We start from the raw sequence: 22929 nt of genomic DNA on the forward strand, positions 1-22929 counted from the left end.
TTATTAAATTTCGAATTGAAATTTTGCCTCTTATGCCCAAAGTAAGGTGTATAACTATGTGTTTGTTTTGTGGAGCGTGGAATAGCTATTATTGTTAATAGCTTTTAGGCTAACTGTGCCTTCATACTTCCCTTTAATTGTCTTTTATCAGATGCTAAGACATATTGTAAAGCTGGTTTATGAAAAGACAGAATAATCAAACAGGGCAAAACATCTGGAATCTGATGTACATACTTAGAGGGATTTAGTTTCTAATAAATCTGATCGTGAAACATTGGAGGAATATTGGTTGTTAAGCTGCTTGGGAGGGAAAAAAAAAGAGTAAATTGGTACTATAGCTCCATTTTTACACCAGGATAAATGGCAAATGGAGAAAGATTTCAATGTCAAAAGTGACATAATAAAATGACTATAAGAAACTATGGGTTGGGGCGCCTGGGTGGCTCAGTCGTTAAGCGTCTGCCTTCGGCTCAGGTCATGATCCTGGGGTCCTGGGATCGAGTCCCGCATCGGGCTCTCTGTTAGGCAGGAAGCCTGCTTCTCCCTCTCCCACTCCCCCTGCTTGTGTTCCTGCTCTGCTATCTCTCTCTCTGTCAAATAAATAAATAAAATCTTAAAAAAAAAAAAAAAAAACTATGGGTTAACCTTTTTTCCAGAAATCTGGAGAAGGGAAGTCTTTTAGAAATTTCACTTAAAACTCAGGAACCATGAAATAAAAGTTTTAAATTTGAAATGGTAAAAAAATAAAACTTGACAGAAACACCATCAGCAAAGTAAAAAGAGAACTTACAAACTGGGGAAAATCTTTTCAATCAAAGTTTCAGACAGAGGACTCATTTCCCTAATATATAAAGAGATCCTGTAACTCAGTGATGACAGATCCAACAACCAAGTAGAAAAACGAACACAGGATGTGAATAGACTGTTCACAGAAATGGAAATGCTAATGGTTTTTTTAAAAAAAAATTTATTTTAAAGATTTTATTTATTTATTTGAGAGAGAGAGAGAGACAGCATGAGAGGGGAGCAGGTCAGAGGGAGAAGCAGGCTCCCCGCTGAGCTGGGAGCCTGATGTGGGACTCGATCCCAGGACTCTGGGATAATGACCTGAGCCGAAGGCAGTTGCTTAACCAACTGAGCCACCCAGGCGCCCAATGCTGATGGTTTTTAAATGGAGGAAAGAATGCTCAGCCTCACTCATACTCAGAGAAAAGCAGAATAAAAAAATCTTCAAGATAACATTTATTACCTATCCCTGGTAGATGTAAGTAAGCCTGGTAGGACAGTGTTGGGAGATAGGCAGTCTTATACACTGCTACTGCTGGGTGTAAATTGCTTTCTATGGAGGACAATTTTGCAATATCCATCAAAATTTCAAATGTGCTTGGATCTAGCACTTTGGCCTCTTCAGAATTTATTCTGCAGAAATATTCACACATATTTGAAAAGACCTGTGTACAAGATTATTTGTAGTAGCGTTACTTGTAATTGGAAACAAAATGTAAACAACCACCATCTATGGTCTCAACAGGAGACTGGTGAAATTGATTATGGTACATGCATACAGTTGAATGCTCTGCAGCCATAAAAATGAGTGAGGAATCACCTTAACTGATACAGAATATTCTTCAGTTATTACATAGAAAAAAGCAGGATGCAAAACAATGTTTATGGTACACTGCCATGTTTGAAAGGGGAAAGAAGATGGTTTTATGTATATGTATGGGTTATTTCTAGAAGTGGATGGAGAAACTAATAACATCGGGTTGCCTGACAGAAGAGAAGTTGGGAGTGGACTTTAGGATAGGGGTCAGGGAGACCCTTTACACAGTATACCTTTTGTTGCCTTCGATTTTAGAACCATATGAATGTTCTCCCAAAATGCATAAAAAAGTGTTTTTAAAGGATTAAAAAATGCTCTCTGGTTTTGCCTGAAGGTAGTGTTTACATTTCCCTTGCTGTGACTAATGCTCACGTGGTTGATGATATTAGCTAACACATCATAAATCCCCTATGTGATAAGTACGTATTATCAGAGGTGACTAAGGCTCAGTGAAGCTTATTAAGTGACTCGCACATAACCATGTAAGTCCACTAGTCAGCGGCAGACTGGGATTTGACCCTAGACAGCCCCAGCCCTTGAGTCCGTGTTGTAAACTACCACACTGCAGGAACAAGTAAGATCTTTAAACAAGTCTGTACTGTACAGTCATGTGTTATTTCAGAGGTAAATTTCTTACTCTGTTTACTATAGATTAGGGAGATTTCCTCAGCTTCCCCCCAACACTTTTTTTCCCCAGATTTATCCAAACATTTAGTACAGAATTACAGTGATGTCGAAGAACTGATGGATGCGGGAAATATCAATCGAACCACAGCAGCGACTGGGATGAACGACGTCAGTAGCAGGTCTCATGCCATCTTCACCATCAAGTTCACTCAGGTAAGGGCAGCTGCAGGGCCGGCTGGCTCCATCCCTGAGGTCTTTACTAGGTGATTAGCACCAGCTGAGGACTGATCATTGTTGAACCAGGAGCAGCGGCAGGCAAAGGTGACTGCCTGTCATTTCCTTGTTAATTGGAGTCGAACATGTGCTGTGTGCAGAGTCTCTCGGTGGTTACAGTCACAGTCGTTTGAAATGTCCAGATGTGTACCCTTAAGAAATACTTAGCAGGCTTCCGCCCTGCTTTAGACATAAAAAAAAGCTTGCTTTGTGCATAATTAAGCAAAAGTTTTCATTGTTGCGAGCTCTGTGGGAGATAATGGATTGCCAAGTCAGACCAGCTAGGGGCCAAGGTGAGTAACTCATTGTGGTACATTATCGCTCCATGGCACTCACCCCACAGTGTTGATTAGGATTATGAGAATGATATTAAAGGGCAACCGACATTTTTAAGTACTGATGTAAGAACTCATTCTGATCAGGAGGTCGAGAGCATTTTGAATATGTGCTGAAATTATTGAGGGTAAATATTTTAAGACCTAGGCCAGTAGAACAGATGAATGCAAACATACACAGAAGGTCCTCTCAGGGCTTCAACATGTGTTAGGAGTTTGGGGATGTCCTGACCTGTATTAACCATTGAACATATCAGATACAAAAAGATAGTGTTTAATTAAGGAAGGGGATCACAGAGCAAAGAAAATTAAAAAAAAATTCTCAAAGGTCAATCAGAACAACTCCCAATAAATGCTCCACATCTTTACCTTTAGTTAGATCTTTGCTTTTCTTATTTTTTAATATTTTATTTATTTGACAGAGAGAGAGAGAGAGAGTACAAGCAGGGGGCAGGAAAGGGAGAAGCAGATCCCTGCTGAGCAGGGAGCTTGATGTGGGGCTCGATCCCAGGATCCTGGGATCATGACCTGTGCTGAAGGCAGACACCTAACCGACTGAGCCACCCAGGCACCCCAGATCTTTGCTTTTTGATTTACTGTAGTTTATTGGATTTTCTCCTTTCTGGTTAATGTAGATTAGGATGTGGCCATCCCTAGTTTGTAAGAGGCTTACATTTCTATCAAAGTATGGTAATTTCTTTTTGGCATTTCAGTTCAGACTATTAAATATAGGTTAAAAGTCTTTGGGAAGGTAAAATTTTGGTAGAATTCAGAATCAAGGAATACATTATTTAAGGTTTTCAGTTTTTTTATAATTTGTGACAAGTTTTAACATTGAATAACGGTCAAATTATCTCTTACATAACTGTCTACATTTATCCTATTTTGGAGAGCCCTTGTGCTTGGAATGCTGAAGATTCCAGATGAGAACAAAACTAGTTATTTGTTTACTTCTTTTTTCTTTGTGAGTGCCCTCAACGACTTGCATCCTGTTCTGCCACAGTCAGACTCAGTAAGCCTTTGTTGAGAACGACCGAGTAATTGGAGTAATGGAACAGTTCTTCAGAAAGTTTAAGAATGACGTATGGTCAACTTCTGTTGTATTCAGTTTCATTTGGAAGTTTCTATAATCAGTGAGAAGGCCTATGAAACAGCGAGATTAAAACAACAACAAACGAAAAACAACCCTACCCTGAGAAATCTCAGTGAGGCGTGGAAAATAATTAGGATTTGTATCACAGACAACATCAGGGCTCTTTACACCTCTTCAGTTTTGCTTTTATGTTTTGCTACAGGCGAAATTTGATTCTGAAATGCCGTGTGAAACCGTGAGTAAGATCCACCTAGTCGATCTTGCTGGAAGTGAGCGCGCAGATGCCACCGGTGCCACTGGGGTTAGACTGAAGGAAGGGGGGAATATTAACAAATCCCTCGTGACTCTGGGAAATGTCATTTCTGCCTTAGGTGGGTTTCTGCTTGTCCCCTGCTGCCTCTTACTCTTCGCGGTACTGTATTAGCACGAAGCAGTTATGTCTAGTGTTTGTGTTACAGACGGAGATTATAGCCTCAAGGTTTTCTGAAGCGAAATTAGAGCAAAAAACCTCACTAATTGTTGTTTTCTTTCTTTTTTCTTTTTCTCCCGTGCAGCCGACTTATCTCAGGATGCGGCAAACCCTCTTGTGAAGAAGAAGCAAGTTTTTGTGCCTTACAGGGATTCTGTTTTGACTTGGTTGTTGAAAGATAGCCTTGGTGGGAACTCTAAAACCATCATGATCGCCAGTAAGAATTCCAAGTTCTTTTCCTCAGTATATAGTGTTTTATGTGAACTAACTGTAGATGTGTAAGTTTCAAGTGTCTCATTAGGAAATAGTACCTTTTTTTTAATCTTAAAAATAATAATTTTTCTATCTTGAAGAAAATGACTGATCCCATCTACACTATCCTATTATTAACTCTCTTTCCCGTTTCCTAGTTAGATAAACTTACCATGTGTTGTGCAAGCTAGGATGCTATGTGCGGAATGACTCTTACCCTTTCTTTGCTCAAAGTACAGGATAGAAACTTTTCAATCCACGAGCTCACAGGAGAAAATCATTATAGGAATATAAAGTGAAAATAACCCAACTTCTGTTTTTCTATTCTAAAGCAGGACATGTGGAATTTAAAATGAGAATTGAGAGGAAAAACAACGATGCACATAAATGATAGCAGTTCTGTACTGTGCTGCTACATTATCACCAACAGGAAGAAGTGTAGCAGAGAAGAAAAGTGTGCAAAGGGGAGACAGTCGTGTGGGGGAACTCAGAAACTTTTAAACCCACTTTCTCTTGCCTTTTCTCCCCTTCCCCTCCCTTGTTTGCATATTCCCCACTCCGCAGGCCTTGCATTAACGCTGGAGAAAAGGGATCTATCCTGGGGTGTGTACCCCAGAAGCAACTGTCTCGTTACCTGAGCCCTACAGGCTGTGGTGGGGGCAGGGCAATTAACCAAAGCGTTAGGAGGAAAAGAATTCACTGACTTACTGTTTTGAAAAATGATCATGCTTTAGATTTTTACAGGTGGTAGGCTTTGCCAAAACTTTTAAAAGTATTTTAATTTCTATGTAATATTGAGAAGTATACAGATAACCTTGAAATCATCTTCTTTGTGTGTCTTCAACAGAGAAACTCCTTAAAGTACGGTGGAGTATCTCATATCTCATTTTAGAGTTGGTTAGATAGCTAGCTGATTCTAGACTTAAGAGGAGCAGAATGACATTTAATTTGGTATAGTGAGCACCTTTCCTATAAATCTTAGATAATTTTTAATATTCATTACTGTGGCAATGAATATTTAGTCTATCCAATGACCTGGGGTTAATCTGACTTTTAAATTACGAACCAACTTTGTGTTAAATGAAACACGGAGTGCTGGATAAATTATTTTTTGAATTCATTCTTCACAGCCATTTCACCTGCTGATGTCAATTACGGAGAAACCCTAAGTACTCTTCGCTATGCAAATAGAGCCAAAAACATCATCAACAAGCCTACTATTAATGAGGACGCCAACGTCAAACTCATCCGTGAGCTGCGTGCTGAAATAGCCAGACTGAAAACACTGCTCGCTCAAGGGAATCAGGTTGGGTTTTTCTGAGATTTATGGATAATTTTCTTTGAGTAATGACATCTATTTCTAGATCTTAATGAGACAATTATCTCACTTGTTGTATTGATTTGAGTAAATAAGTGCTAAGTAAAGCTTTGAATGAGTTAGCCAGTCTCTCCTTTACATTACCCTCCCATTGGCCTTTGCATTCATTATGTGCTCCATGTGGAAGATTTTATCCACTAAACCTGAAATGATTAACTATCTAATAGTTATCAATTATGGATGGAAACTTAGCATGCAGTAGGATTAGCAGCATAATCTCCATTAGTGGAAGGAAATTGAGGTGCTTGGAGTAATATTTAAAATTCTACCCATGCATTTTATGACTTGAAAATGTATTTTAACAGAATGAAAGGCTTGTTTGAAGACCTTTCCGAATCTATTTTGTATTGCCCATTACAGAGGTGGTTATGTGATACAGTGACATGTGTGACAAGCCTGTGGCTGGCTGACATGGTGTCCCTGAGGGCTTGATTGTCAAAATGGCCTCACTTCAGGTTTTTTTTGGATTCTAGTGAAGGGGCTTTGTCCTTTTGTTTTTTTCACAGTGACCTCATCTTCATAGTGTACACAAAGAGTTACATTTTGAGATGAGTAGCATGAATTAGGTTCTATAGGTTTTAGATGCTGTTGTGAAGAAAGGCCACCTTGAAAGAAAATCAGGGATAGCTTTTTAAAATATTCAACTTAGATTCAAGTTAGAAATAAACAAAGATCCGTTTCTTCCCATTTTCTTAACCCGTAAATGGATGTCTTAAGTGTATCATTAAAAAAAATGCTTTTCTTTAAAAGCAGAGTGCTCTCTCTAGAACAGCTTTTCATCTAGGAATATATGGCCCTTGAAGCCTTTGAGATACTGTAAGTAGTTTGGCCCCTGAAACTATCAGCAGGATGAAAACCTCACTGAGTTTCCTGTGTCCTGGAATACACCTGACAGTTCTTTCCCATACAATGGCAGACGACAGTGGAATAGGAATTGTTCATTGCACTTAGAAATATCTCCATGTATATTTTATGTTTTGATGTGGACCTTTCCTGTGTGTGAAAGGAGGTTGCCAGAATGAATGATCCAGCTCTATGTGATGTCAGACTCTAACTTATGACCTGAATCATGATAGTCATTTTAATTCATACACCATGTTATTGGGATCTTTTTTTCAGTGTTATTAAAACGTTACTTATCTGAGGTGAACATTTAAGGGTGATTTGATAGGATCACCCAAACTATTATATATGAAGGAAAGTATTTGGAAAATTCTTGATGGAACTTGTACTTAATGGTTTACTAAGTTATGGAAATGAAGGAAAAAAAAGACCAGCCTTTTTTAAATTAAACTGAGGAAATCCTTGAAGGGAGCTTTATTATATGGACAGAAAACTTTAATTTATTAAAACTTATACATTATCTGAGGAGTGTCTTCAGAGGTATTGTGTGTGCCAGTTGCCTTTTATCTTCTTTCATGACCAAATTATTAAAGGAGTATTTTTGTTGCTGTGGTTTTGAGGGTGAGGATGGAAAAGATAGTTAAGTCTATTTTAGAGTGCATTGAAGATAAAATTCTTTGTTAAACCTAATACATTATAATAAAAACAGAAGTCCCAATTTAAAATAATTTATTATACTATGAAACTATAAATTATTGTGAGACAATACAGGCTTATCCTAAATTAATTAAATTTGTGATGCTCAATAAAATAAGCAGGTGTTCTTAAGTGCCCATTAAAAATCTCTGTATAATTTTTTCTGATGACATTGCTCTATTCCTACAATATTCCAAATGCTGCCATGGTTCATTGAGAATGTTATTCAAATCAAAGTTCTATTATTTGCTTAAGGACAGCTAAATAAAAATCAACTCCTCCTTTTAATAAGTTTATGTATTTGCCAATGCAAAATGTCATGTGCATCAGAGTTTCAAAAGCACAACGCAAATAAAGCACAAGAATCAAACATGTATTTGCTTACTACATAGAGATATACAGATATATATGTAGTAGTTTGTATATACATACATATGTTTGAACTCTTTATTGAAGAATTGCGTATGTACAGGAAAATTACATATTGTAAGAATCCAAATCAGTGAATTTTCGCAAGCTGAATCCATCCATCTAACCTGCACACACATGAAGGAACAGAAATTTACCAGCCCCCTGGAAAACCCCCTTAATGTCCCCTTTCCAGGTACTACCTGCCATTTCCTTCAAGAGTAACCATTACCCTGACTTCTGAGGGCATAGATTAAGTTTTACTGTTGCCAGTTTTTCTTTATATAAATGGACTCATGCAGTATATACTCTTTTGATCTCATTTCTTTCATTCAGTGTTGTGTTTGTGAGGTTGATCCACGTTGTTGCATGTAGTTATAGATCTGTTCATTCTCACTGCTGTATTGAATGCCATCATACATGTATGTCCCAGCTCATTTACGCATTCTAATTTTGATGGGCATTTGGGGAGTTTCCTTTCTGGGGCTATTAGTGCTGCTATTGACTCTCTTCTCCATGTCTTTTAGTGAATGTATGGATGCATTTCTGCTAGGTTTACACCTAAGAGTGGAGTTGGTGGGTCAGAAGGTGTACATGTGTTAAGTTTTAGCAAATGCTGCCAGACAATTTTTTAAAGAGCCTCTACCAGGTGAGATTCCACCATCAGTGTATGAAAGTGCCAGCTCTAGTTGCTGCAGGTCTCCAGCCACACAAATGGGATTGCCCATTGCTCATTGTAACCATCCAATGGTTACAGAGTTGTGTTACAGAGGACTTTAGTGTGCACTTCTCAGATGGTTAATGAAGTCAAGCATTTTGATCGCTTGTCTTTTGAAGTGTCCTCTTTTGTTATATTTAAAGCATATTTTCAGACTTCTGCTTTGAATCTGGCAGAGAGAATGTCAGTGAACTCCTTTTCTCTTGAATGTATCCGGAGATGAGAAAATTAAACAATATAGAAATGAAATAAGCCAGAAAAATCAGGAGGCAAAGCAAGACAAGAAGAGAAGATGGAAGTAGAATGAATTTCTCATTTGTGTAGCTGGAGTCACAGAGAAACTTTAAATGATAGCTAGATAATAGAAATGTCATCACGTGCAAACTTTTAAGATAGACACGTCTCTGAGAGGGTCACAGAGTAAAACTGTTACATGATGTTTGTAAGACTGAGCACAGGCCCACTCGGTAATTCAAAGGGGAAAGAAGGAGGTACGAAAACAGCATTATGTTGTTTTTACATTTTATGTATATTATGTATTCCTAGAAAAAGCACTTTATTACAGCAAAGAGTCAAATTCATAATTAAAATCAAACATGATGTCAGCTTTTATAAAGGGAAAAAAAAACAAAAAACAACCAAAGACACTATAGGAAATAGCAGGAGACAGAGCCAAACACATTTGCCACAGGGAACCATAACTCCTCTTTCTCATTTCATGAGAGCTCACATAGACCAAGGTAAGGAAGAACATAGCATATTTACATGACACCATAAAAATTTGCTGTAATCAGTACAAACCAGGAAAAGAAGATTGCCAACTTGTGCACTTTCTTTATTATGAAAAGAGCTTCTATTAAAAAGATAAGATAGGGGCACCTGGGTGGCTCAGTCAGTTAAGAGTCTGCCTTTGACGCAGGTCACGATCCTGGGGTCCTGGGATCAAGCCCATGTCTCCCTCTGCTCTTCCCCCTCCCGTTTGTGCTTGCTTATTCTCTCTCTCTCTCAAATAAAATATTAAAAAAAGATGAAAGATCACAAGCTGATAGAAAAGTGAACAAAGAATATGAGCACAGTTCACAGAAAAAAGTTTCAGATGGTTCCTAATCTATGAAAATATGCTCAGTGTCCCTTAAAATACAATAAATGCAAATACTAAGACTAGTGAAATGAATATATATATATGAAAATGGGCATATCGACAAATAGTCATTAAGCTGTGTATTTTGCTGCATGTAAATTACACCTCAAAATTCTTAGAAAACCTATCCGATGGGCACAGATGACAGTGCTTGATTGCAGCGTACGTACGTTGGCAAGGGCGGGAGGCAGCAGGTGCTTGTCCATGTGGTTAGGGGAGTTGAAACCACTGCAGTTTTGATGTAGTAGAATTGGTTTAACACATGAACTTCATATGAATATTATTTAATCCTGAACATTTTTCTTCTACATGGACACCGTGCAAAGAGTAGTTTAATTGAAAATGGTTTAGTTTTACCAAATATTTCTTTTAAAAGGACTCAGGTAGGGTTTCCAAAAGGTGTGGTGGTCATGATAGCCTGCATGCTTGTGTTCAATCTGATTATCTGCTGAGTAGTCGATGTGGTAGGAATGTTTCAGCTTTGAGTAGAGATGAAAGATCCCAAGAGTGGAGTCTGTAAAATTAGCCATGTTATAAAGGGGTTGCTAATTATTTTGAAAATTGTCAACCATATATACACAGTGCAGTCATAATAATACCTGGCACTTACATTTCTTCACTGGCAGCTATTTGTCAATAGAAGAATTGCATCTGGATTAGGATGAACTATATATAACTATAGATGTGTGCGGGAAGCCATAGCTTTGGGTTTCCCTGAGTGCAGTGACTCTGGTAACTGGGTGTGTCTCTTGTGGACCTTGGAGGTTATGCCTGTACAGGAGATGTTGCCTCCTGTGGGGTGTGGGGCTTCTAAGCCAGGGTGAGCCCCCCACATGCGAGTTTGAATCTCAACCCTTCAAGAGGGCCAAAGACAGTAGCTCCTGACAGCTGTGAGGACTGTTGCAGAGACTTCACGAGGACCTTGCCGTCCTGTCGTTAGCTCTGCTCTCTGCTGAGTAGACCGAGGCTGAGTGTGGCCCCTGGTAGTCTTGTTAGCCTGAATGTAGAACTGAGCCTAAGAGGATCACCTTGTGGCTGTTGCATTCATTTGAATAGAAATTGAAAAGTAAATAATAATGAAAAAATGCTACAGTCTCTGAGGAGGACAACTTGGCAATTAAAAAAAAAAATCATACATATAAATGACTCACAAATTCCCTTCGAGGAACTTATCCATACAGCTACGTACATGGTAGGCAGCTGGTACAGGATAGTCATTTATAGCATTGCTGGTAAAACAGAAGATTAGAAAAAACCTGCATTTCCATTAAGAGGAAAGTACTAACATAAATTATGGAATATCCATATAGTGGGACACTGTACAGTGCGTTGGAATTGTTCAAAAAGAACGAAGTGGATTTATTTGTACTGGATTTTCTCCAAGATATATTGTTGAGTGAAAATGGCACTATTCAGAATAGTATTCATGCTATTTGTTTAAAAAACAACAAAAATATGCTTGCATACGACCAGAAAAACTGCAGGTTTACACAACTTGTTGGGTAAGACTGGTTGCCCGTGGGATGGCGAGGGAGGAAGACCCTCTCTCTTTCTTTTTATTTGAGTCTAGTTGACACACAGTGTTACATTAGTTTCCGGTGTACAACAGAGTGATTCAACTTCTCTACATGCTCACCACAAGTGTAGCTACCATCTGTCACCATACAATGCTATTATAGTATCACTGACTATATGCTCTCATCTGTACCTTTTCTGAGACCCCTTTCTTTTATTTCTGATGACATCGTAGCGGGGAGTACTCGGTCCCTGCCTCTCAGATTATGAGTTCCGAACACAGTCAGAGCCGCTCTGTGCCCCAACTGGCTCCCTTTGCCTCTCCTGTCTCTCTCTGCCTTGTCCCATTTCTAACCTGATTTTGGTGTCCTGTCATTCTCATGTCAATCTTTTTACCTTTGCAACATGGATAAAGAAATGGATTGTGGTGTAGCCGTACCATATGTGGAGTAGAACTGAGCAGTGAAAATAAATGAGTTTCATTTGCATGTATCAACATGTGTAAATCTTAGAAGCCTGTGGTTGAGCAAGACTTACGCTTCTTTTTGAATTTTTACATTGTGCTTATTCAAAACAGATGAATCCTTTCAGATCTAGGGATTTAGATTGTGTTTGATTTTGGCAGAATGTCAGCATGTCAGAATGTCAGCATGTCAGTTTGTCTTTTCCCTTCGCTTTACTGATTTGTATTGCAAATGTAGGTTTTAGGATGCCATGGTTTTGAATATTATGAGATATGTACTCCATCAATTAAAGACTTAGTGATGACTGACTGTTTTTGGGGGGTTGTGGAACAATACATTTTATCTCTTCCTAATAGTTTATTTGGCAGTTTTTGATAATTTATCAATCATGGATAAATCCTTCCTGTAGATAATTGCTGTTTACTAATTACAGTTCTCTTTTATGGCTTAAATTGTAGATTGCCCTCTTAGACTCTCCCACAGCCTTAAGTATGGAGGAAAAACTTCAGCAGAATGAAGCAAGAGTAAGTGATAACTCGACTTGTTATTTTTTTAAATTCTAACTTTTGCTGTTATTTTAAGTGCCTGCTTTTTGGTACTTGCTCTTCAAAACTCATTTTCCTTCTTCATTTCACTTAATCCTCCCTCTGCCCCACCCCATTTTTATTTATTTATTTATTTATTTATTTATTTATTTATTAAAGATTTTATTTATTTATTTGACAGAGAGAGACACAGCGAGAGAGGGAACACAAGCAGGGGGAGCGGGAGAGGGAGAAGCAGGCTTCCCGCGGAGCAAGGAGCCCGATGCGGGGCTCGATGCGGGGCTCGATCCCAGGACCCCGGGATCATGACCTGAGCCGAAGGCAGACGCTTAACTACTGAGCCACCCAGGCGCCCCCCACCCCATTTTTAAAGATGCACAATAGGGGCGCCTGGGTGGCTCAGTCAGTTAAGCATTTGACTTCAGCTCAGGTCGTGAGATCTCAGGGGCCTGGGATCCAGCCAGAGCCCTGCTCTCCTCTCCAGCTCTGTGCTTAGCAGGGAGTCTCCTTCTCCCTCTGCCCCTCCTCCCCACTTGTGCTTGCTCTCTCTCTCTCTCAAATGAAATATTTAAAAAAAAACACAATAGTAGACTTTCTATTATCTTATCACATTCTCTGTGACTTATTAAATGGCTGGTACGTGATAGTTAAGTGCAGTTGAAATTCACACACAGGCTGTATTCTTGAAGCAGCGAGGCTGCTGGGTCCTTCAGAGCAGACGGGAGCCTTGGGTCGAGGAGGCTGTGTTCAGCATTCATGAAGCAGCGGTGGTCCCCACAGCTTCACCGCAGCTGAAGCACGACCACCGTTTAGTTTTTGTCATCCTTTTACTTTGCTTCCGGTGGGAAGTGCGGCCCTTGGCAGATCTCTGAATACTCCAGGTAGATGCTTAGTTTCCCTTAAGTTAGAGAGTTGAGGCAGGAGGAGCGAGTGGCAGGGAGTGCCTGGCAGACAGGGCAGCTCTGGAGATGTTGTGGCCCCGACGTTTCATGGCTGACCTGATTCTGTACTGTTTTTGTTTTTTTGTTTTTTAAAGATTTTATTTATTTGACAGCGAGATATAGCGAGAGAGGGAACACAAGCAGGGGGAGTGGGAGAGGGAGAAGCAGGCTTCCCGCCGAGCAGGGAGCCCGATGTGGGGGGCTCGATCCCAGAACCCCGGGATCATGACCTGAGCCGAAGGCAGACGCTTAACGACTGAACCACCCAGGTGCCCCTGTACTGTTCTTGTTTTTTAAAAAAATACTCCTCTGTGGAAAGAAAAACAGGCATTGAGAACATTTTTGGGATTGGATTTTGTTCACTGTGCCGAATGGTTAAAACAGAGAGAGAAAGAAAATTGGATTCTCTTGGTACGCTCTTCAAGAATACACAATATTGAAAATATAAATTGGGTTTTAGTTAGGAACTTGTTGACACTTCCCTGGATAATTATGTTGATGAATTTGCTGATAATAGCATTAGTAAAAACATTAGTTTCTTAATCCGTATTTTTCTCATGAAATTTTATGTTTTAGTACTCAAATTCTAATTTTGAGTGCTTTGAAATGTCCAGATATAGTCTTAAATTATTTCTTAGTAATCATTTTCAGGAATACCTAGCAAGTTAATAGAGAACAATAAACATTTTAATTTAAATGCATTACACATGCTGTGACAGAAATGACTACCTATCTCATTCATAACAATTTGTAAGTTTAATCTAGTTTTTTTGCTGACCTTTTACAATCGTTTGCTGTCTGCTTGGCCGTAAATCTTACCGCCTGGTCATTTGTTAGAGGTGGTATCCCACGCTTGTCTATTTTATAAATGAAGATTATTTGCTTTAAATTCAATAGTAAAATCAACTCAAGGCATACTTAACAATTTGTTTAAAGCTAGAATTATTTGATTGAATTGGAAAAGGATTGACTGGCTTGTCATTTCTTCAGGGAGAGCAAACCTGTCGGTGAAATGCAGAAGCATTTACTGTTGAATGCTTTGTTTCTCAGATAAATTGCCAGTGAGAATCTGTTAACTGATTATTATCATAAATTGGTAAATTCCATACACCAGTCTTTTCTTCTCCTATAGGGAGAGAAGGCATAAGACTATTCGCTCTCTGAAAGCTTCTCCAAAACAACCCTGATAGCCATGTGGCTTTAATTGCTATCTAGAGACTGAGGTTGGCATCACTCAGGGGATGGAAGACCGGAGCATGTGTGCAGCCCCAGGCCATAAAGACAGTCTTCGCAAACCATTAAAAACACACAAAAAGCAAAGCTAGAGAGGGTTGGTCCTGTGTCTCTTATTTATTTATTTTTAACCAAGAAGATAATGGATTTTGACTTTACTAACTAGTAAAAATGAGGAGATATGATTTTAACTTAGTCCAGCCCTACTTGGGGTAAATGGAGTAAAATGAATGACCACTGAACGATTGGATATAGGTGGGTTTTGGTTTTCTTCTTGGGTAAGCTGTCGCTCTGGTTTCTCCACCTCTTTCAGTCACAAAGGCTTTCTGTCAGGGAGGTTTCTGACATGAATGCCCTTTCCAGTTACCATACTCAGTGGCATGCAGGAAGTGTTCCTCTTGGAAGAAAATGTGCATGCAGCAGGTGTATTCAGGCATGCACTTTGGTCTGGTTAAGTAAGCTAACTTCTCAGTGGGAAGAGCAGTAGGTTCAGGTGGGATAAGAGTGCGGAGGTGGCAGAGGTGCTAAATTAGAGGAGGAGAAAGGCTTTCAAGGACAGAGTGTCCTCTGTCCAATCATGTCATTACCGCCCCCCCCCATTACTCTGTTTTAGCTTCAGGATATTCCTTTTTAGAGGACACATTCTTTTTTTTTTCTACCTATCACTGAGTTACTTAGTAGAATGACTTACTAGGACCATTTTAAAAGTTTTATGGAACCAGCAGAATATTTTCATTAAATTTGAGAAGCAGTTTCCAACTGTGCTGTGTTCAACAATTGGGGATGTTTTCTCCCCTGAGTTATAGCAGACTGGAAAGAAGCTGATTTTTATCAAAAGGTTTTTGCTTTTACTAAAAGTTAATTAAAGAGCTACCTTTTTTTTTTAAAGATGGAATGAGATTTATAAACCCTATTAATTAGCTAAAAAAGCAGATCATCTCTTAAAACTGCAGCATTCAAGGTGATTTAATTGCCACATCTAATTAGAAAAATAAATCACTATTTTTTAGAACCTAAAGTATAAATTAGAAAAAAGTAACCCATTTAATGGGACATTGTCATCCTTGTCATTTTTGGTTAATATCCAAGGAAGCAGTTTTTATTTAAGTATACCATGAAAAAAGAGTGTTGTAAAACTCTAGGCAACTTGACAAATTTTTTTCCTTTTCTTTCCTTTGCCTTAATGTAGGTTGTAGGATGAGATCAGCTTGTTTGATTTATCCTTGGTAATGGTTCTTTCAGGGATTGAAATTGCTATCTAATTAAAATATATCGTACATCCTTTCATAAGCTCTAAGAGTTTGGAAACTTTCTAGAAGAAAATCACAATAATTTTCTTATGGAGCAATCATACATGTGTGTTTTTCCTTTTAGGTTCAAGAATTGACCAAGGAATGGACAAATAAGTGGAATGAAACCCAAAATATTTTGAAAGTAAGGACTGTAATAAGGTGCCTTAATCTTATTATCTTGGTTTAAATAGGTAAAACGTTTTTTTCTTTCTCCCTCAAATATAGCTATTATGTGCTTTGCTTAAGGTAAGATCGGTGACTTTTGGGGGATTGGGGTTCTGGTTTGATTTTGAAGAAATGGAAATGTAGCTATGAGATATTAAAGCTCTGTGTATTTTAACATGTAGAGGGGATGCTGATACTTCTGTTTCCACTTGTTGAAGTTTTTCCATTTTTGACTCAGCACGTATTAAACTCACCTTAATATTCAAGGGCATCCTTCCTGCCTTTGTTAAACCCAGTGTAAATGTTAGATGAGAAAAAAAAAAAAAAAAAGTTCCACGGCAGTATTGTAGAATGTGCATGCATTAGCATGGCTAGATTTCAGAAATTTCTGAACTAGTAGTTTCCTATTGGAATTTTGATCTGTGTGTCTCAAGGGCTAGACAGAGATGGTCTGCCTGTTTGACGAGGCTCATCGTGAAAGGTGTCACCAATGGCCTCCAGTTTTCATCCTCAAAATGCTTCAAAATACGTATTTCTTCATGTTCCCAGTTTTTGCTGGGTTGACAGGAAACCTGAGTCTTCTGTTGAGGGTCAGCCATGCCAGGTTTGAGGTTCAGACCTGAATATAAGCTTTGATAGTGTCTGACCTCACCCACGAGAGTAGGTGATTCAGAGACCACTGAATCCTGGGTTTGTTTTTTAGGTCTATTTAGGCAAAACTTCCCCGGACGAGTGAAGTCTCCTCTACCATTAGCAAGGCTGGATAGATGAAGTTTAGCTGTGTGTCTTGGCAGAACCCTAACTTGGATCCCCTGTACATGAAAACGGGGCACCCACTTAACTGTGTCATGGGAGCAAGCTCTTGAAGGGCCTGGATTGGCCAGTTCTGTGTCTAACAGCTCTGAGAGGGGTCATATTGTGTTCAGTTCTCCATGTGCCATTTAGGTGGCTTGGCCTGCTCTTGGGCTTGAAAAGACTGTTTCTTGTGAGGTGGGATGTTGTGCTGTGCTTCTCAGCGTGGGTGGGTTGGTCATGATGGTCTGAGAGATGATACTTCCAGTTACAGAAAGCACTGCCCTGAGTGAGGGGTCCTGAGTCCAGACTTTCTTTTCTCCTCTCCTGGTTCTGGCGATAGGGTCGTATTATTTTGAGGTACTTCCTCAGCGTTTCCCGTGTCTAGAGATTTTTGTGCAGGAAACTGAGCCAGGACCTCACTCGCACTTCAGGGTAGTCAGGTGTGGAATAAGCACCCCCCGAGACATGGGTAGTTTTCATCCTGTGGCGGCATCAGCTCTCAGAAAGAGTGCCGCCTCCCCTGACTGTGAAGCCCATGTTGTTTGACCTTTCATGGCACAGTGTACGCTCTCCTTGGTAAATCTGCAAAGAGAGAGGATGGAAATCTGTTCCAGTTAAGGAAGAGAGAAACCAAATAGTTACCTCTGAAAATCAGTGCCAGTCAGCACGGGCGGCAGCGCACCAGAACCTTGAAGACTCGAGCCTCGCCCTTCTGCCGTGGGCTCTGTGGGTCCCTGTGGGTCCCTGGAGGAGGGGTTTTGTGGCAGCTCCGCGGAGGGATCCTGCCTCAGAGCCGCCACGATGAACCCGTCAGGTCCTTTGTTACGCTTTTCCTCCTAAGGTGATTCTGGGCCCTAAAGCTAAGTCTTCCTGCAATTCCATTATTCATACATCTTTTTATTTTTATTTTTTTAAATAACTTTTCAGATGAGAAGAGTGGAAATGTGATGTGTGCTAGGTGGTAAAGGTTACGAGAAAGGCTAATGATATTTCACATTTTTCTGTCTCTTGCTCTTGCAAGCCCATTTTGGATTTCTCTGCTGGTATTTGAGTTTTAAATCTGTAGTCGTTTTGTGCTCACGTTTGATATTTTAAGGGCTGTCTTCCTCTCTTATTGGAAGACAGTGCCTGAGGCCTGAGGTGAAGGAAAAAAAAAAAAAGGCAGCTGCTCTAATGCTGTTTTTGAAAACATTCTTTGGAAATTGATGAGAGAAAGGGAGTGTTATCCGATGAGTTTGTATCTGTGTGGTTTATGAAATCCTTTCCCATGTTTCTTTTGTCGGACTGTTCCCTCAATCAGCTTTTGCTCCAGTAATGCTGTATAGAATCCACTCCAACCCAGTGGCTTAAAACAGCATTTTCCCTCATGCATGTACAGGTTGGCTGGGGGTTGGCTGGGTGAGTCTGCTTTGGCTGGGCTCCAGTCCAGGCTGTGGGTGGGTTTCAGGTCTGCTCCACATGTCTCTCATACTCTTGGACCAGCTGTTGTCCGGGGCATGCTCTTCTAATGGTCTTGGCCAAGGTACTAGCAGGCAGGCCTAGCTGTGCAAGCACGTTTCAATATTTTGTTTGTACTGTGCCTTCTAGCATCATGTTGACCAAAGCAGGTCACTTGGCTGAACTGAAAATCAAGGGGGAACTTCATTCACAACAAGGTGATGCCAATGGTGTAAATGTACAACCTGCTTTGAGATCAGTGGTTTAATTTACACACACCCATGTTAAAATGTGAGTCTTCAAATTTTGGGAACTTGCTCTTCCAGAGAATTTGCACATTTTGTAGAGACCAGCCCAGTGAACCAGTAAGTTCCCAGGATTATGTTCATTGTCAGGACCTAGTTGTTGACTCTGCCCATTTGCCAATTGTCCTTTTCAAGCCCCCAGTTCTGAACATCCAAGGAGAGACCTTTGGGGGAGAAGAATGAAGAGAGTTAAAATATCCAGGGGATTGAAGGGAGAGGAGAGAGCTGATTCGGTGTTTGTTGGCACTGTGACTGCCTGCCTTGTTGCTTTTTCTTGTCTAAGTGTATCGGCGATTTGTTTCAGAGGAAACCATGGGTATTGTTTGAAGAGAGGACTAAGGAGAGGAGCATAACCCATCTTCTCAGTCATCAGCATGATCTTTGTCGGTGTTGAGCCGTCTATGCCATATGCTTTATCTCCTCCTTCAGTTTTGAGACCCAGGATTAGTCTATCAGCATATATCATGCAGAGTTGCTTCTGGAATATATGGGAGCCCCCTCTCATGCAGGGGTAGGAGTCTCAGTGTGTAAGGCAAAGGTCCCTTAGTGGCAGAATTACACTTGGAAATCCCTTCATTTCCCTGGAAATCAGTAGATTCTGAGCTCTTGGATGCTCACAAGCCAAGGAGTAACTTTGTTCCCTTCTTTTAATTTGGTCTGTGGCTTCCCTTGCTCTGGATGAGTGATCCAAGATCCTCTTGTGCGGGGATAGAGGGAGAGTGGAAGGCTGCTAGCCACATTCGTGCTCTGAGAAAGGGTGATGGCTGTTTAGAGCCAGGCTTGTGGCACCATGGTGACAATGGTGGAGCCTCAGGTTTTGAACTGTGGAACTTGGATCTCAGACTTCAGTTCTCTTTCTGACTCACTGGGTCATGACACTTACCCACAAATGTCTCATACCCTGGTTCCTAGCTTGGAAATCAGGGTGGATGGCAACCTCTTCCCTAGATACAAGTTAACGGGCTAAGACATAATAAAGTCCTTGGATTTATTTTGAAAGCGGCTAATGAAGGTACAAAGTATGTTAATCTTAAGGAGGCCATTCTTGGGCAGTTAGGTAATGAAAGTTTTATTATCTTCCACAATGTACTCTGAATATCCACTCTCTTGCCCCTTAACCTGCCTTCCTTATTTTCATTAATCTTCATTTTCTGGAAATTAAAGTCCAGACTCCCAGAGGCAGCAGTCTCCTCAGTTCCCTGTTTACTTTGACCGTTCTCCCTGCCCCAGGACCCCTGGGATCCCACCTGCGCTGCCAGATGTCCTGCTGGTCCCTGTGCATACCTGCGCGTTGGGTCTCTTAGTGTTTCTTGGCCTTTGCCTGTGTTGCTCCACCATTCCAGATGCTTCCTTCCCCTTTCAAGGCCTGTCAGAATCCACATGGAAGCACTCTCTCTGGTCACACTTCTCCCCCACTTCCCAGTTGGAATGATTTTGTTCTCCTTGGGCCTTTATAGCATTTGGTTTTACCTCTGTTGCAGCATCCATTATAATCTGACGTTGGTGGCCTTGATTTCTCCCTCTGAACAGGAGCAGGTCTGGGCAAGGACTGTCTCTTTATCATCCTGTAAGCCAGCTTCGGGAACTCTGCTTCTCACAGAACAGGCGTGCAGCAGAAACTTAACTGCATTAAAGTAATATCAAGAAACAAAAACCAAGACCTTTATATTATTTTGCTAGGGTTGTCATATGAAACATCACAGACTGGAAGGGCCTAAACAGCAGAAATTTATTTTCTCACCATTCTGGAAACTAGAAGTCTGAGACCAAGGTGTCGGCAGGGTTGGTTTCCCCTGAGGCTTCTCCCTCTAGCGTGTGGTTGGTGTCCTTCTCTCTGTGTCCTCACATGGCCTTTTCTCAGTGTGGTCACCCTCTGTGTCCGAATCACCTCTTTTTATAAGGACATCAGGCAGATTGTACCCTAACTGCTTCATTTTAGAATAATTACCTCTTTGAAGGCCCTGTCTCCAAATACAGTTACATTCTGAGGTACTGGGGAGTAGGACTTCAGCCGCTGAATTTTAGGGGCACACAATTTAGCCCGTAACGACCTGGAAGCATACAAATCTGATGGTGTGGTGGGAGAAGTAACACGGAGTGTTGTGCACACAGTGGTCTTGTTCCTATCTCTACCTTCCATCATGTGTTCCTCATTCTTCTTTGAAAGGCTTACACGTGAGTGTGTGTTTTTTATTATGGGAAGGAATGTGGGTGGCTGCCTTCCTTTAGATTATGGTCCCATCCTTCATTTGGATCAATTCGCCATTCAAAGTGTGGCTCCTGGACCAGCAGCAGCACTGTCATCTGTGAGCTAGTCAAAGCTGCAGGCTCTCAGGCACCCCCACAGATGCGCTCTGTCAGAATCTAAGATGCCCGGGTCTGCACCATTACATTTGAGGAAAGGTGGAACAGTCTTGGGCTTCTTTGCTCTCAGATCTCTTCTCCCCCGTCTCTGGCTCTGCCCTGGGTCATGGGGGACGGGCTCCCCAGGGCTGCCGTTTCTCGGGCTCCTTTGGGACTCTCTGGGAGATTGGAGCGAGAAAGCAGACCTCTCGCGCTCCAGCTTCTTGTGGCATCCACGTGGCCCCTCCTGGGTGCTGTTCTGCCTGGTGACACAGCCCTGGCCTCACTCCTCTGTCCCTCCTGCCCACGAGTAATGCCGGTTCCGGCTGGTGTCAGTTTGTCGGTGGCCTCACCATCCCCAGTGGCTTTCAAGCTCCTCCTTTAGCCAAGTAACCAATTCCCTGCTTTAAAGCACCTGCGATAAAAGCCCTGAAGTAGTTTCTGGTTCATGGTTCAACCTGGTCTGGTACCAGAGTCCCACGTCCCGGTCTCTTGCCATGCTGTGCCGGCTCCTGAGAGTCTGTGTTGACTCCTCTTTCTGACCTCTCTAGTCTCTTAGAATGCTGCCCCAATGTGTTTTTCATCCTGGCTGCATTTGTGTTAAACGGTGATAACTCTCCTGGGTCTTGGAACTTAACGTGATGAATCCAGCATCTATAAGCCTTGGTATCACTACCTTCCTGAGGCCGTGGTATCAGTTCATTCCCCTTTTGCACAGCTTCGATATTGTGCTGACTGCTCAGCATTTGAAGTGGTTTATAAAGTGCCTCCTTAATACCCCTCCCGTGTGCCTTTTGGCTTGGCTTTTTATGGCTCCCGTATGTTTTACTGCTGATAAATTTTTTCAAGTAACTAGTCCCCAGATGCTTTCTTTGTCCATTCCCACTCCCCCCACCACCACCCTTTACATACCTCTTTGGTTTGTCTGCTCAGTACACAGTTTGGTTTCTCTGTTCTCGCATTTCGTAAATGAATGAAAAAAATGCTCAAAGATATGTTGTCTGACTTCCAAATAACTCCTTGAATTCTGTGCTTCAAAGTAAATCACAGTCAGTTTGGCCTGCAGCATAAAGCTCTCGAGTGTCTGACAGATGGCGAGGCAGAAGGGAGCGCTGACTCTGGGCCCGGGCTGTCCAGAGCCCACTGCAAAGTGCTGCCTGCAGCCCCGAGAACACTCTCTGTTTGAATCCCTCCAACACTGGCTACTCTTCCCATTTTTTTAGTAAATAGGGTCTCTTCCTTCCTGAAATCATATCCTTTGATGACTCGGGGTCTGACTTGCTTTTGTGTTTTCATTGCCTCACACGGGACATCTGACTGTGACTTGGCACCAGGGTGGGTTGGGGAGGAAGCAGGCGGCCCAGATGCAGAGGCTGCCACTGGAGACACTTGCCCTTGAAAAGTGAGCTAGTTGTATAAGTCGAATGAAAGGTGTTGTTGTTGATGTTGTTTTTTTCAGACATTAATTAAACAGAGTTTTTTTTTTTTTCTTGCATGCAATAAGCAATGTTTGTTGAATTGAATTTGGGGGACGGAGCATATTTGAATCTATGTGATAGTGGGATCCTAATGCAGATGATTTAAGTTTAAATCGTGCTGGTGTCTTAATATTCCATGTCTGGGGAAGAGAAGAGGCAGGACATGACAGGCCCATGGCAGAGCCCGGTAGCACTTTGATGGAAGAAAGTGTTTTACTCTTTCAGAATGGTTTTTTTTTTTATTTGACAGAGAGAGACACAGCGAGAGAGGGGAACACAAGCAGGGGGAGTGGGAGAGGGAGAAGCAGGCTCCCGGCCGAGCAGGGAGCCCGATGCGGGGCTCGATCCCAGGACCCTGGAATCATGACCTGAGCCGAAGGCAGACGCTTAACGACTGAGCCACCCAGGTGCCCCCAGAATGTTTTGACTAATAAGAAATAGAGTAAAATGAAATTGGAATCCTTTCTTGGTTTAAGATTTTCTGAGCTTAAATTTCATGGGTAGGCTTACTTTAAACCAGCTGATTTCTGTTTTATGATAGAATCAGTCAACTGAACTTTTGTCTTTGGAAGATTATGGC

At 41.2% G+C, this 22929-nt stretch overlaps 1 protein-coding gene across 4 annotated transcripts in view; it reads left to right on the top strand.

Moving 5' to 3' along the window:
- KIF16B (kinesin family member 16B) overlaps positions 1-22929 on the top strand; it is a 296746-nt gene that overhangs the window by 48722 nt on the left and 225095 nt on the right. For all 4 annotated transcript variants that reach the window (XM_035005811.1, XM_035005813.1, XM_035005812.1 and 1 more), the window contains 6 exons: positions 2301-2443; positions 4134-4302; positions 4486-4617; positions 5783-5958; positions 12274-12339; positions 15909-15968. In XM_035005811.1, coding sequence (XP_034861702.1) covers positions 2301-2443; positions 4134-4302; positions 4486-4617; positions 5783-5958; positions 12274-12339; positions 15909-15968 — 746 coding nt within the window. The remainder of the gene's footprint in view (positions 1-2300; positions 2444-4133; positions 4303-4485; positions 4618-5782; positions 5959-12273; positions 12340-15908; positions 15969-22929) is intronic.

The sequence above is a fragment of the Mirounga leonina genome, unplaced genomic scaffold (genome assembly GCF_011800145.1).
Source record: "Mirounga leonina isolate KUSES-001 unplaced genomic scaffold, KU_Mleo_1.0 Mir_150, whole genome shotgun sequence".
Lineage (NCBI taxonomy): Eukaryota > Metazoa > Chordata > Mammalia > Carnivora > Phocidae > Mirounga > Mirounga leonina.